The following is a 14,282-nucleotide window of genomic DNA, read 5'->3' as shown; positions in this document are numbered from 1 at the left end:
CTATCCTAGGGTATTACTCTATCTTGAGGTGTCACTCCAGCCTCAGACGTTACTCTGTCATAGAGTCATATCCTGGGCGGTTATTCCATGCAGAGGTATTACTCTATCCTGAGGCATTACTGCATTGTGAGATTTTTCCTCTCTCCTTGAGTTTTTTTTCCACCATTCCTGGGGTATGTTTCTCTCTCCTTGGGTTTTATTCCTCCATTCTTGGGGCATTTTCCTCCATCCTGTGGTGTTGTCTCCCTCTCTCCTGGGGTTTTATTCCTTCATTCTGGGGTATTTTTCTCCATTCCTAGATATTACTCGAACCTCCTGTTGTTGAAGGGCGGGCTGTTCCGTTCCCATGACAACGAGTGATCCTCGACCCCCCCTCTCTGCTACGTAGTCAGTGACGTCAGACGCAGGGCCCGCTGGCCAATGGAGAGCGGCGAGAGCGTTATGGCCCTGAGGGATCGGGAGCCGCTTCTGAGGCCGGAGGGTTTGGACGTTGAAGGTGAGGCCGGCAATTTGGAGGGGGTGGTCACAAGCCGGGAAGGGAACTCCAGAGAAGGCAATGTGCTACGGTGCATCGGGGGTGAGAATTGGGAGTGAATTGAGAATGGATACCCCCCCACCCACCAGTTGCCCTGTAGGTCTCTCTTATATCTTTCCCCTCTCACCCTAAACCTATGCCCTCTAGTTCAGGACTCCCCGACCCCAGGGAAAAGACTTTGCCTATTTATCCTATCCATGCCCCTCATGATTTTATAAATCTCTATAAGGTCACCTCGCAGCCTCCGATGCTCCAGGGAAAACAGCCCTATCCTATTCAACCTTTCCCTATAGCTCAAATCCTCCAACCCCGGCAACATCCTTGTAAATCTTTTCTAAACCCTTTCAAGTTTCACAAAATATTTCCGATAGGAAGGAGACCGGAATTGCACGCAATATTGCAACAGTGGCCTAACAAATGTCCTGTACAGCTGCAACATGACCTCCCAACTCCTGTACTCATTACTCTGACCAATAAGGGAAAGCATACCAAACGCCACCTTCACTATCCTATCTACCTGCGACTCCACTTTCAAGGAGCTATGAACCTGCACTCCAAGGTCCCTTTGTTCAGCAACATTCCCTCAGACCTGCTAAGATTTGCTTTCCCAAAATGCATCACCTCACATTTATCTGAATTTGACTCTATCTCCCACTTCTCAGCCCATTGGCCCCTCCGATCAAGATCCTGTTGTAATCTGAGGTAACCCTTTTCGCTGTCCACTACACCTCCAATTTTGGTGTCATCTGCAAACTTATTGACTGTACCTCTTATGCTCGCATCCAAATCATTTATGTAAATGATGAAAAGTAGAGGGCCCAGCACCGATCCTTGTGGCACTCCACTGGTCACAGGCTTCCAATCTGAAAAACAACTCTCCACCATCACCCTCTGTCTTTTACCTTTGAGCCAGTTCTGTATCCAAATGGCTAGTTCTCCCTGTATTCCGTGCTAATCAGTCTCCCATGGGGAATCTTGTCGAAAGCCTTACTGAAGTCCATACAGATCACATCTACTGCTCTGCCCTCATCAATCATCTTTGTTACTTCAAAAAACTCAATCAAGTTCGTGAGACATGATTTCCCACTCTCAAAGCCATGCTGACTATCCCTAATCAGTCCTTGCCTTTCCAAATACACGTACATCCCGTACCTCAGATTTTAAGAGATTTAGTGAGTGGATAAAACGCCATCTATCAACCCCTCAGAAAATGAACAGGAAATGACATCACCACAAACCCCAGGAACCCCATCCAGGAGAAAGATATAAATAGAAAACAGACAACAACAGCTTCGCTTCACTTGGAGGGTGCCAGTGATGATGTTACCTAGCCAGGTAATGAAACGTCTGGATATCAAACCTACAGCTCAGCGAGCAAACCTACACCCTAAACAGAGGAAGATAGTTGTTGAACTTCAATCCCTTGATATCAGTTCATGAATTCCTCAGGGTAATGGCCCAGTTGTCTTCAATGACCTTCTCTGCATCATAAGACCAGAAGTGGGGATGTTTGCTGATCATTGCACAATATTTAATACCAGTTGTGACTCCTCAGATACTAAAGGTCCATGGCCCAAATACAACAACACCTGGATAATATCCAGGTTTGGCTGACAATTGGGAAATAATATTCATGCCAACTAAGTGCCAGGCAATGAACATATCCAACAAGAGAGGATCAAACCATTCCCTCTTGATATTCATTGATATTACTGAATTACTATCCACTTCCTATGGGATTACGATTCTCCAGAAATTGAACTGGAACAGCTGAATAAATACTGTGGTTCTCGGAGCAGGTCAGGGGCTGAGAATTGCTTGCTAAACTTGCTGGTTAAACTTATGTGGTTTGTATACCAGGACACCCAGGTCCTTCTGAATGCTAACAATTTCCAGACATTCACCATTTTTCAAGAAAAAGTCTACTTGCCTATTTTTCCTGCTGAAGTGAATGTCATCCATTTGACTGCACCATTTTCTAATTAGATTGAGTGATTGAATGGTTAAAGCACTTGGCTACTAGGAAGTTCTGTATTTTGTGATTTGTGTGACTTCTGAGTGAATGCGAGCTTGCCTGATTAGGCAGGCAGAGAACTGTCAGGGACAAAAGGCACTACCACTATGTCACAGGGACCGAGATACTGTGATTCGTGATGTTGGGGTGGCTGTGGCGGATCCTAATTCTGTCAGATTGACATTGATCGATTTTAATATTAAAAAGCTGCACAAATATAACTGGTCCCAATACTCCAAGAACCTGAAGCTCTGTCTCCTCCATGCATTAACCCCTTGTTTAGTCTGGCCAGTGCATGGCAGTGGGAGTAATCCACAAATTATCCTGTACTGCCTTTGAAACCGTAATTTTTAACTTTCTCCCTTGCTCCTGAAATGCTGACCATAAAATCTGCTCTCTCAGTCATTGGGGCAGTGTGTTCCACAACCTCTGGCTCAATGCCACTTTCTTGAAGAATGAGAACCAGTATCATCGTGGTAATGTCACTGGGCTAGTAATCTAGAACCTCAAGCTAATGTTCTCGGGTCATGGATTCAAATCCCACCATAGCAGATGATGAAATATGAATCCATTCAAAAGCTATTCTCGTGGTGGTGATGTGACCACCATTGACTGTTGTAAAAGCCTGTCTGTTCACTAATGTCCTTCAGAGAAGGAAATCCATTGTCCTTGCCTTGTCTGACCTTTGAGACTCTAGCTTAAAAATGTGTTGCTGGAAAAGCGCAGCAGGTCAGGCAGCATCAAAGGAGAAGGAGAATCGACGTTTCGGGCATAAGACCTTCTTCAGGAAGCCCTTTCTGAAGAAGGGCTTTTACCCGAAACGTCGATTCTCCTTCTCCTTTGATGCTGCCTGACCTGCTGCGCTTTTCCAGCAACACATTTTTAAGCTCTGATCTCCAGCATCTGCAGTCCTCAGAGGAAGGCCAATTTTGATAGTATTAGGCAAGAACTTTCAAAAGTTGTTTTGGGGCAGATGTTCACAGATAAAGGGATGGCTGGAAAATGTGAACCCTTCAAAAATGAGAAAACAAGAATCCAGAGACACTATGAATCTGTTAGGGTGAAAGGCAATGTGGTAGGTGTAGGGAATGTTGGATAACTAGAGAAATTGAGGCTTTGGCCAAGAATAAAAATAAGCATATGTCAGGTATACACAGCAGGGATAGAAGAGAATAAAGACAGTAGCAGTATACTTGAGTAAAATCAGGAGGACAAAAAGAGGACATGAGATAGCTTTGGCAAATAGGGTTAAGGAAACTCCAAAGGATTCTATAAATACATTAAGGACAAAGGAGTAACTATAGAGACAATATGCCCCCCCTTAAAGATCAGCAAGGCCACCTATGTGTGGAGCCACAGGAGGTGGGGGAGATACTAAATAAATATTTTGTACCAGTGTTTACTGTGGATATGGATACAGAAAGATAGGGAATATTGGGAAATAATTAACGACATGTTGAGAAGAGCTGCTATTACAGAGTTAGTGGAGCTGGATGTCTTAAAACAATTAGGTGGATAAATCCCCGGGACCTGATCGGTTCCCTAGATCTCTGTGGGAAGTTAGGGAAGTGATTGCTGGACCCCTTGTTGAAATATTTGGATCATTGATAGCCACATGTAAGGGGCCAGAAGATTTGAAGTGCCACTATTTAAGAAAGGTGATAAGGAGAAGACAAGGATCTATAGACCGGTGAGGCTGACATCAGTTGTGGCAATGTTGATGGAGTGCATTCTGAGGGACAGGGTTTGCATGTGATTGGAAAGGCAAGGACTGATTAGGGATAATCAACATGGTTTTGTGCATGTGAAACCATGTCTCACTAACTTGATTGAGTTTTGTGAAGAGGTAATGAAGATGATTGATGATGGCAGTGCGGTGAACGTGATCTATATGGACTTCAGTGAGGCATTCAACAAGGTTCTTCAAGTACATTGGTTGGCAAGGTTAAATCGCATGGAATACATGGAGAACTAGCAATTTAAATACAGAACTGGCTTCATGTGACCAATGGAGTGCCACAAGGATTGGTGCTGGATCCACTGCTTTCTGTCATTTATATAAATGATTTGGATGTGAACATAAATGGTATGGTTAGTAAGTTTGCAGGTGACACCAAAATTGGAGATGGAGTTGACAGCGAAGAAGGTTATGTCAAAGTACAACAGGATCTTGATCAGATGGGACAATGTGCTGAGTAGTGGCAAATGGAGTTTAATTTAGATAAATTTGAAGTGCTGCGTTTGGTAAGACAAATCAGGGAAGGACTTATACACTTAATGGAAAGGTCCTGGGGAGTGTTGCTGAATAAACAGACCGTGGAGTGCAGAATCATAGTTCCTTGAAAGTAGAGTCGCAGATAGACAGGATAGTGAAGAAGGTGTTTGCCTTTATTGTTCAGTGCATTGAGTATAGGAGTTGGAAGGTCATGGTGCGGCTGTGCTTTTGGAATACAGCAGACAATTCTGGTCTCCCTGCTATAGGCAGCATATTGTGAAACTTGAAAGAGTCCAGACAAGATTTTACAGGGATGTTCCCAGATTTGGCAGGGTTGAGCTAAAGAGAGAAGCCAAACTGGGACTATTTAAGCTGGTGCTATAGAGAGAGTTTGAATAGGCTGGGGTTGTTGTTTTCTCTGCAGCGTCAGAGGCTGAAGGGTGATCTTACAGAGGTTTGTCAAATCATGAGAACCGTGAATAGGGTAAATAGACAAGGACTTTTCCCTGGGTTGTGAGTGTCCAAAACTAGAGGGCATAGGTTTAAGGTGAGAGGGGAAAGATTTAAGAAGACCTCAAGGACAATGTTTTCACACAGACGGTGGTGTGTGAATGGAATGAGCTGCCAGCAGAAATGGTGGAGGCTGGTACAATTACTGTATTTAAAAGGCATCTGGATGGGTAAATGAATAGGAAGGGTTTAGAGGGATGTAGGCCAAATGCTTTCAAATGGGATTAGATTTGTTTATTTAGGCATGGCTGAGTTGGACTGAAGGATCTGTTTCCATACTATTCATCTCTATAACTGTATGACTCTGTTAGCAATTGTTTTGCAGATCCAACTGTTTTTCGAGTTTATTTTTTGCATAGAGCTTATTTGATCTGTAATGGCAGTGAAAGGAAATTTTCAATCACCCTGAATACATGCTGAACTTATTTCTACTGTGTAATTCTTTTTTCTCAGAATCTATTCTGTTTCAACAATGTAACAAGCATGTATCCACAAATCTCTGCAACAAGGATAAAAGTTATCATGACAGAACACATTGTTTATTTATCAGCTCTCTTGGTCTAAATATCTTTAAATAAACAGGAAGATTGCCTCATTTTTAAATGTATTAATGGTTAAAACTTTTATACAGATTGTTTTGGGATATATGGAACTTTGGAGGAATCTTCTATCCTCAGTCATTTTTTGTTTGGAGGCAGGGAAGGCATTTAATTGGGTGGGATGGTGGTGAGAGGAAGGCTGCCACCTTCTCCATCCACTCTGATTAAATACTTGGTAGGAAACTTTCCTGCCTACCCCCCGTTGAGGCCCCTAAGTAGGCAAATGGCTGCTGCTAATCATAACTGAACTGCAGGTGGGCTTATCACCATATGGAGAGCATAGAGAGCATAACAAACATAGCTATATAGGTCACTTGTGGTCTCATGTAGTAGATGTCGGTACCCTCATTCAAAGTTACTCAATACATGGTTGAGAAACTGGCATTAAGGAGGGGGTCCCAGTGAAAATGATACCTCACTATAGCTGCCAATTGTTCTCTAAGCCTTCTCACTAACAAGCCTGACACATAGAAAGCCTCCAACTTTTACTTACCTCTGGCCTGGGTAGCACCTCATTCCTGAGTCTTCATTGGATGTCACTCTGGCAGGAGCTACCACCTTTCTTGTGACATTTTGAGCAAATGAGCTGCTGACCTCTGATTGGCCCGTGATTTCAATGAATGGGATTTCTACCCCTGGCATCCTTTCCTGTGAGACATCTGACAGTGTCGCATTTCTGACGCCCCTCCCCCAAGTCCCTCCTCCCTACCTTTTATCTTAGCCTGCTGGACAAACTTTCCTCATTCCTGAAGAAGGGCTTATGCCCGAAACGTCGATTCTCCTGTTCCCTGGATGCTGCCTGCTCTGCTGCGCTTTTCCAGCAACACATTTTCAGCTCTTAACATCCTTTGACCTAGCTAACCTAGCCAACAGCAGCCACATCTTATGAATAAATTAGAAAGAAAGGAGTTGCACCCTCTTTCTGATGTCCTTTTGCTGGCACCAGCAAGGCAATGCAGCACACGGGACTCGCAATCCTTCCAGGGATACAGGGCCCAGATTGGAAGGTACTGAATATAGGCAAAATTAGAAACAAAAACAGAAATTGTTGGAAAAATTGAGCAGGTCTGGAAGCTGTTCAGAGATAACATTTGGCTCCAGTGACCCTTATTCAGAATAGAGAAATTAGTTGTGGCATTAGGTTTTGCATGTGCTGCCGTTAGCAGTGTTATCAAATGTAATCTCATCAACCAACCTGTCGGTAGGATCAAAGTTTAGCCATGATCAAATTAAGTTCATAAACCCTGTCCCGTGATACGTAAAGAATCGTGCAGTCCTGCAATACACAAGGAAACCATTCAGCCCATCAAATCTTGACTGGCTCTTTGAAAGAGAAGTTGTGCTCAATCCCACATCCCAGCTTTTTGTTTGAAACCCTGTAAGTTCTTTGTCCTCTAAATCCTGTTCAACTCTCTCTCAAAACATTTATGGAGTCCACCATCTCTTCAGGTACAGTGTTACAAATCCTAACAACTATCTGAATGAAGAAAACTCCCCTCATACTAACTCTATTTCTTTGCAGTAGTTTTGAAACTATAACCTCAGGTTATAGAGGGAATATTCTTTTGTCTTTAATCCATTAAATCCTCTCATCATTTTGATACTTTGGGGTTGCCAGATTTGAGCCAGCAATGACTACTTTAGGCTCCAATTGAGTTATAATGAGTACCAATACTCCAATCTTTGCTCTCTCAGCATTCCCACCCCTTCTTAGTTCTGACTGAGAGGTCACAATAATTTTCAAACCCTGAAAAGGGGTCAGACTAGGAAACAGTTTGAGAAGTACTATTTCATTGGGTCACCTCTTAACTTTCTGTCTTCCTCGGAGATCAGTCTTTCCCTTCATCTCACATAGTAGAAATCTCTCATTCTTGGCAACATATTCATAAGTACCATCTGAACCCTTTCTAAGGCCTTTACATCTTACTGGAAGTATGTTGCTAAGAATTGCCCACAAATCCCATTCAGACCTGACTAGTCATTGAGTCAAAGAGATGTACAGCACGGAAACAGACCCTTTAGTCCAACTCATCCATGCTGACCAGATATCCTAACTTAATCTAGTCCCATTTGCCAGCATTTGGCCCATATCCCTCTAAACCCTTCCTATTCATATACCCATCCAGATGCCTTTTAAATGCTGTAATTGTTCCACCCAGAGAAAAGAACATGTCTATTTATCCTATCCATGACCTTCATCATTTTATAAACCTCTATAAGATCATTCCTTAGCCTCCGCTGCGGGGAAAACAGCCCCAGCCTATTCAGCCTCTCTCTATAGTTCAAATCTTCCAACCCTGGCTACATGCTTGTAAATCTTTGCTGAACCTCACCACACCCTTCCAATAGGAAGGAGAACAGAATTGCAAACAATATTCCAAAAGTGGCCTGACCAATGTCCTGTACAGCCACAATATGACCTCCCAACTCCTGTGCTCAATACTCTGACCAATGGGGGAAAGCATACCAAATGCCACCTTCACTATTTGATTTGAAAATCTCGACATGAACTCTTTATTTTCTTATTTTGCTATTCATCTATTTAGCTGGAAATGTGTTGCTGGAAAAGCGCAGCAGGTCAGGCAGCATCCAGGGAACAGGAGAATCGACGTTTCGGGCATAAGCCCTTCTTCAGGGCTTATGCCCGAAACGTCGATTCTCCTGTTCCCTGGATGCTGCCTGACCTGCTGCGCTTTTCCAGCAACACATTTCCAGCTCTGATCTCCAGCATCTGCAAACCTCACTTTCTCCTCATATTCATCTATTTATAAATTCAAGTCTTTTTTAACTATTATATTTATTCCCTGTGCGGCTTGCAAGGATTTGCGTATCCTGCTGGCGCTGAGGATCTAAGGGGCAACTTTTTCATGCAGAGGGTGGTATGTGAATGGAAAGAGCTGCCAGAGGACGTGGTGGAGGCTGGTACGATTGCAGCATTTAAAAGGCATCTTGATGGGTATATGAATAGTAAGGATATAGAGGGATATGGGCCAGGTGCTGGCAAATGGGACTAAATTAGGATATCTGGTCAGCATGGACGAGTTGGACCGAAGAGTCTGTTTCCATGCTGTACTCTATGTCTCTATGGTGCCCTTCCCAAGTGTCTTTCCTTGTCCTTATCTTATTTTCAGATATGTGCTGCCCTTAATAGTATCATCTGAAGACACAGTGTTAGTTTTTATATTTGCTGATGACACCACATTGCCACCACCTCTTGACTCCACTGTTGCTAAATAAATTGCTTGTCTGAAATCCAGTACTGAATGAACAGAAATTTCCTCCAGTTAAATATGGGGATGGTATTGTTCTTGATCTCCTCTCCAAACACTCTTCACTATCTCCCAAGTCTATTTCTCTTCCTGGCAGTAATCTGAGTTTAAGCCCTGATGTTTGCAACCTTAGCATTAAATATGATCCCCTTGGGCAGCAGCATCCAGCTTTACTCCTGTCTCAGCTCAAATGCTGATGGAACTCTTATTTAGGCTTTCATTCACTCTCGACTTGATTATTCCAGTGCCAACCTCCCACATTCTGCCATCCTTAAACTTAAGGTCATCCAAAACTCTGCCCATGCCCTAGCTTGCACCGAGCACTGTAGCCCTTCTCACTAACTGTGATCGCTCGCTGAAGTCAGCTCCCAATCAAGCAATTTCTTAATTTTAAAATTGCCATCCTTGTTTTCAAATCTTCATTTATTGAGGCCCCAAATTATGTGATACCCTTCCACTCTCCACTCTCCCACTTCCCACCTCCTCTGTGGTCTATGACATTGCAATTGCGTTAGTATTGCTGCTCCCGGGTAGAGCCACTTTGTGTTCTGTTGTACACTGTCACTTGCTACTGGTTACTTGCATAACAAATGCTTTATGCTGATATAATTCAGGTAATCTTTACCATCCTCTTTCCAACACTTGATACCTCTGTCAGTGGACTGGAAAACTAACTTTGAAATAAATTAGAATCTTATTTTTATGTTATTTTGAAAGCTGCTTATTTTGCTTGCAGTTCCTTTGTTAGATGAACCTAGCTAGTATATTTTCTCTTGCCTTCTGGTTAACTAGAAACTTTATGGTAATTTAGGTTTTCTGTTGCAATCTGAATAATTGTGGGTGGTGACAGTTTTGACGTTCAGTCAATTTCCAGTCAGTTGAGGATTCCGACAGCTCTCCTTAAATTTGTTGTTGCTCTGTGTAGAGCTGCTTCACGCTAATCAGTCTGCTAGCAAAATGTCAACTTCTCTTGCAGAGGAGGCTGTTTTTGAACGAAGGAAATCTGGAAGAGATAGTTACGAAATCGCACTGACATTTGAAGAAGCTGTTGAAGAAACAGGTGTTGTTTTCTGTATTTGTGCGTTTTTTGTGATTATTAAATAATTATTGATTTGATTGTAACATTCTTTATGTTCACTGTCTTTCACTGTGAATCTTGAGTTCCGTTTTGTACTCTGACTGAAAAGAGGTTCTTACTCTGTGGGATGGTTGTGTATTATAGCATCAGCTGTAGCTCAGTGGATAGCACTCTCTCTCTTTCTAGAAAGTTGTGGGCTTGAGTCCCCGTCCAGAGACTCAGGTACTGACGCTTGCAGTTCAATACTAGGAAGTTTGCACTGCAAGAAGTGCTGCATTCCTAGCGCAACATTAACCTGAGATAATGCTGGAATGAAGACAATGTTTGTTGGATTGATTAGTTTTATTTTCAGCTTAACTGCTGTAACACTCTAACATGGGTATTACAGGAACTCCACTAGTTAGACTCTTGACCACAAGTGCAGTCACATGATAATGTTTAGATTAGATTACTTACAGTGTGGAAACAGGCCCTTCGGCCCAACAAATCCACACCGACCCGTCGAAGCGCAACCCACCTAGACCCCTTCCCCTACGGGCAATTTAGCATGGCCAATTCACCTAACCTGCACACTTTTGGATTGTCGGAGGAAAGCCATGCAGACACGGGGAGAATGTGCAAACTCCACACAGAGAGTCGCCTGAGGCGGGAATTGAACCCGGGTCTCTGGCGCTGATAATGTTGTGAGTATGTTGCTCAGAAACTCTTCAGGTCAAGTTGTAATGTAGACACCTGAACTCTGAGAGCTTGAGATAATTATTCTTAGGCATTGCAGTATTTTGTTTTCCATGTGGTTTGCACTTTATTGCTATTAGCACAATTAATTTTATTCTTTGCGTTTTTTTCAGGTTTTGGCACTTTCCACATAGCTCTCTTGGTTATCTGCGGGTGGGCAAATGCCAGTGATGCCGTTGAAATTCTGTGTGTGTCTTTCCTGCTTCCCACTGCCCGCTGTGATCTTTACCTTAGCACAGCAGATATGGGTTGGCTTACAGCAAGTATATTCCTAGGTATGTCTTTCACTGCCTCTAATGAGTATCCCCTGTGTCAACAGCTGATGCCTGCTTGAGGTCCCAACTGGTGACTGCAGGGGCCCTAGGGATGCTAATCTCAGGACTGAATGGGGAACCATTTTTCTGTGCCGTTACAACTCATTGTGTCACCTTTAGCTGGTCAGTGGTGGTTCTGAATCATGCAACCTCCTTCACCTGCACATTCACCAATGTCATTTATTGTATCCGTTGTTCCCGATGTGGTCTCCTCTACATTGGGGAGACTGGATGCCTCCTAGCAGAGCGCTTCAGGGAACATCTCCGGGACACCCGCCCCAATCAACCCCACCGCCCTGTGGCCCAACATTTCAACTCTCCCTCTCACTCTGCCAAGGACATGCAGGTCCTGGGCTGCCTCCACCGCTGCTCCCTACCACCCGACGCCTGGAGGAAGAACGCCTCTTCTTCCGCCTCAGAACACTTCAACCCAATGGCATCAATGTGGACTTCACCAGTTTCCTCTTTTCCCCTCCCCCCACCTTAACCCTAGTTCCAACCTTCCAGCTCAGCACTGTCCTCATGACCTGTCCTACCGGCCAATCTTCCTTTCCTATAGTTTTACTTGACGAAGGAGCAGAGCTCAGAAAGCTTGTGATTTCAAATAAATCTATTGGACTATAACCTGGTGTTATGTGACTTCTGACTTTTTTTTGTAGATGAAGTGTTTGACTAACTTCCAGCTTTAAATATGGTAACACAGAAGCAGCTCCAGGCAGAAGAAGGTCTCTGACCCGCTTTGCCCACAATGCAGAGGAAACTTGATTATCCGACGTATTGTTTCTTTTGCGACCTTGAGATCCCTTTCGGATAATCGGAAATTCGGACATTCGAGGTTCCACTATATTCCTTTTCCATCCAAGAACCAGTTTAGCAGCCACTTAGCATTCAAATCTTGAATGCGCCTAGGTTAATAACAAAGTTGACGTGTGAGTACATGACATATACTTAATGAGTTTTGAATATGAATTCACCTTCCCCTCCAGATCTCAAAAGTATAAATCAAGCTAACTGCAGTGAAGAAATGCCACATAATTGAAGGTGCTATACAGTATTTCAAACAAGATTTTAAAAGTGATGGGTGTCAAACGTCTTGTAGCACAATTTGGAAAAGCTTGACAGGTTATGAGGTTTGCATGACCTTCAGCTGAAAATTCTCTTTCAATTAGTACCAGAGGCGAGAAAGGGACAAATTAAGGGTCATTTGACACTTTGCTGTTTGTGGAAATTTGTTGAATGTGAAGTGGTTGCTGAATTATGCTTCAAAGGTTAATTCACTGGAGGTGAAGCACTTTAGGATGACTTGAGATCTGGTATGAATGCAGATTAATTTTTGGTTGGTCTATTCACCCGTAAAAAATGTGTTAAATCTAATCTTGCAAATGGTATTCTTTCTTCCTGTTTTGTGCAGGTATGATGGTTGGGGGATACATGTGGGGAGTTCTCGCAGACCTGAAAGGCCGTCAACGAATTCTTGTTTTGTCATTGGCAGTGAATGGCATCTTTGGCGCAGTGTCTAGCCTAGCATCAAATTATTGGCAATTCCTACTATTGCGATTTATTAGTGGATTTGGGTGAGTATTTTTGAAAAAAAACACGTTTTGTCAAGGCTTTTTATCTTGCACCCATCAGGATCGGTTCGTAAAAAAATGCCACGAAAGGGGAAAACTGCTGGGCTGGGAAGTAGACTCTAATGTGTGGAGGATTCTGGGTAAGTCAAGGATTCTGGGTAATCCAAGATGGAGGACGGGAAAAATTTCTGGCTGTAACAGGCTGCTCCTGTTTTGAGGTATTTTAGGTGATGGAGGTGATTTCCTCGAATTCCAGGAGCAGCAATTACTGTTTTATATGCTATTGCATTGTTTTGGAAACTCGGAGAAAAAATGTCAAAAAACAGAACTTTTTTAAAGGGGGGAGGAGCAAACAAAGGCAGCACGTGGTCTGTGCAGGAGAGAGAGAAAAAAACCCACATTGCTCCCGACACAGCAGTGAACCTGCGTAGTAACTGCCTTTGCTGTTGAATTTGTGTATTGCTGGACGTTGGAGTGTGTCTGGGAAATTTAAAAAACAGTGGAATTCACAACTGATCTTGGAGGAACCTGTTTGGGAGAGATCACACCACAGAAACAGATAAGTAAGTAGTTTTAAGGATAGCCTTGCTGTAAATCTACAATAGTCAGTAGAGTGGGTTCTTTCTTGATTATAAGTTTTATTAAGATATGCTATGGTTCTGTTCGCCGAGCTGGAAGTTTTTGTTGCAAAACAAACTGTTGATGGAGTTTGTGGATGAGTCCATCAACAAACACATAGACCTGGACCCAATATACCGGCCACTACAGCAGATAGCTGAAACTGACAACCGGAAGCACTGAGGATGTCACTTAGACAGGGGACGAAACGTTTGCAACAAAAACTTCCAGCTCGGCGAACAGAACCACAGCAACGAGCACCCGAGCTACAAATCTTCTCACAAACTTTATTAAGATATGTCTCTTGATTAAACTTAAAAATATAAGTTATAAGTGTTAAGTTAGCCTGGAGCAGTGTTTTGTAGAGGAATAAGACTGTGCTATTTTCTGGGTCTGCAGATTGGAAGAAGCAAAAATGGCTGTTAGTATTCTTGTCGGATATGGGAGTTTAGAGAGAGTTTACATGTAACTGCGGATAATATGTGCAATAAGTGCCATTGGTTGCAAATCCTATCTGATCGAATGGATTGGTTAGAGCGACAGTTCGAGGCAGTGAGGAATTTACAAGAGCAAGGGAGTGTGATGGATGGCAGTTACAGGAAAGGAGAAAAGTTGCAGATTATGTCACAAAGATGGGTTAACTCCAGGAAAGGTAAGAGAGGTAGGCAGGTAGTGCAGGAGTCTTCTGTGGCTATCCCCATTTCAAACAAGTATGCTGTTTTGGAAAATGTAGGGAGTGATGGATTCTCAGGAGAATGTTGCACAAACAGCCATGTTCCTGGTTTTGAGACTGGCTTTAATGCAATGAGGGGTATGTCAGGATC

At 43.1% G+C, this 14,282-nt stretch overlaps 1 protein-coding gene across 2 annotated transcripts in view; it reads left to right on the top strand.

Moving 5' to 3' along the window:
• The first annotated feature begins 407 nt into the window (after positions 1 to 407).
• sv2 (synaptic vesicle glycoprotein 2) overlaps positions 408 to 14,282 on the top strand; it is a 71,254-nt gene continuing 57,379 nt past the window's right edge. For both annotated transcript variants that reach the window (XM_043680552.1, XM_043680551.1), the window contains exons 1-4: positions 408 to 496; positions 10,119 to 10,202; positions 11,069 to 11,230; positions 12,681 to 12,843. In XM_043680552.1, the coding sequence (XP_043536487.1) occupies positions 421 to 496; positions 10,119 to 10,202; positions 11,069 to 11,230; positions 12,681 to 12,843 (485 nt within the window). In that variant the 5' untranslated portion in view covers positions 408 to 420. The remainder of the gene's footprint in view (positions 497 to 10,118; positions 10,203 to 11,068; positions 11,231 to 12,680; positions 12,844 to 14,282) is intronic.

The sequence above is a fragment of the Chiloscyllium plagiosum genome, chromosome 40, assembly GCF_004010195.1.
Source record: "Chiloscyllium plagiosum isolate BGI_BamShark_2017 chromosome 40, ASM401019v2, whole genome shotgun sequence".
Lineage (NCBI taxonomy): Eukaryota > Metazoa > Chordata > Chondrichthyes > Orectolobiformes > Hemiscylliidae > Chiloscyllium > Chiloscyllium plagiosum.
The sequence above is the reverse complement of the archived record's forward strand: the minus strand, read 5'-3'. Positions and strand labels throughout refer to the sequence as shown.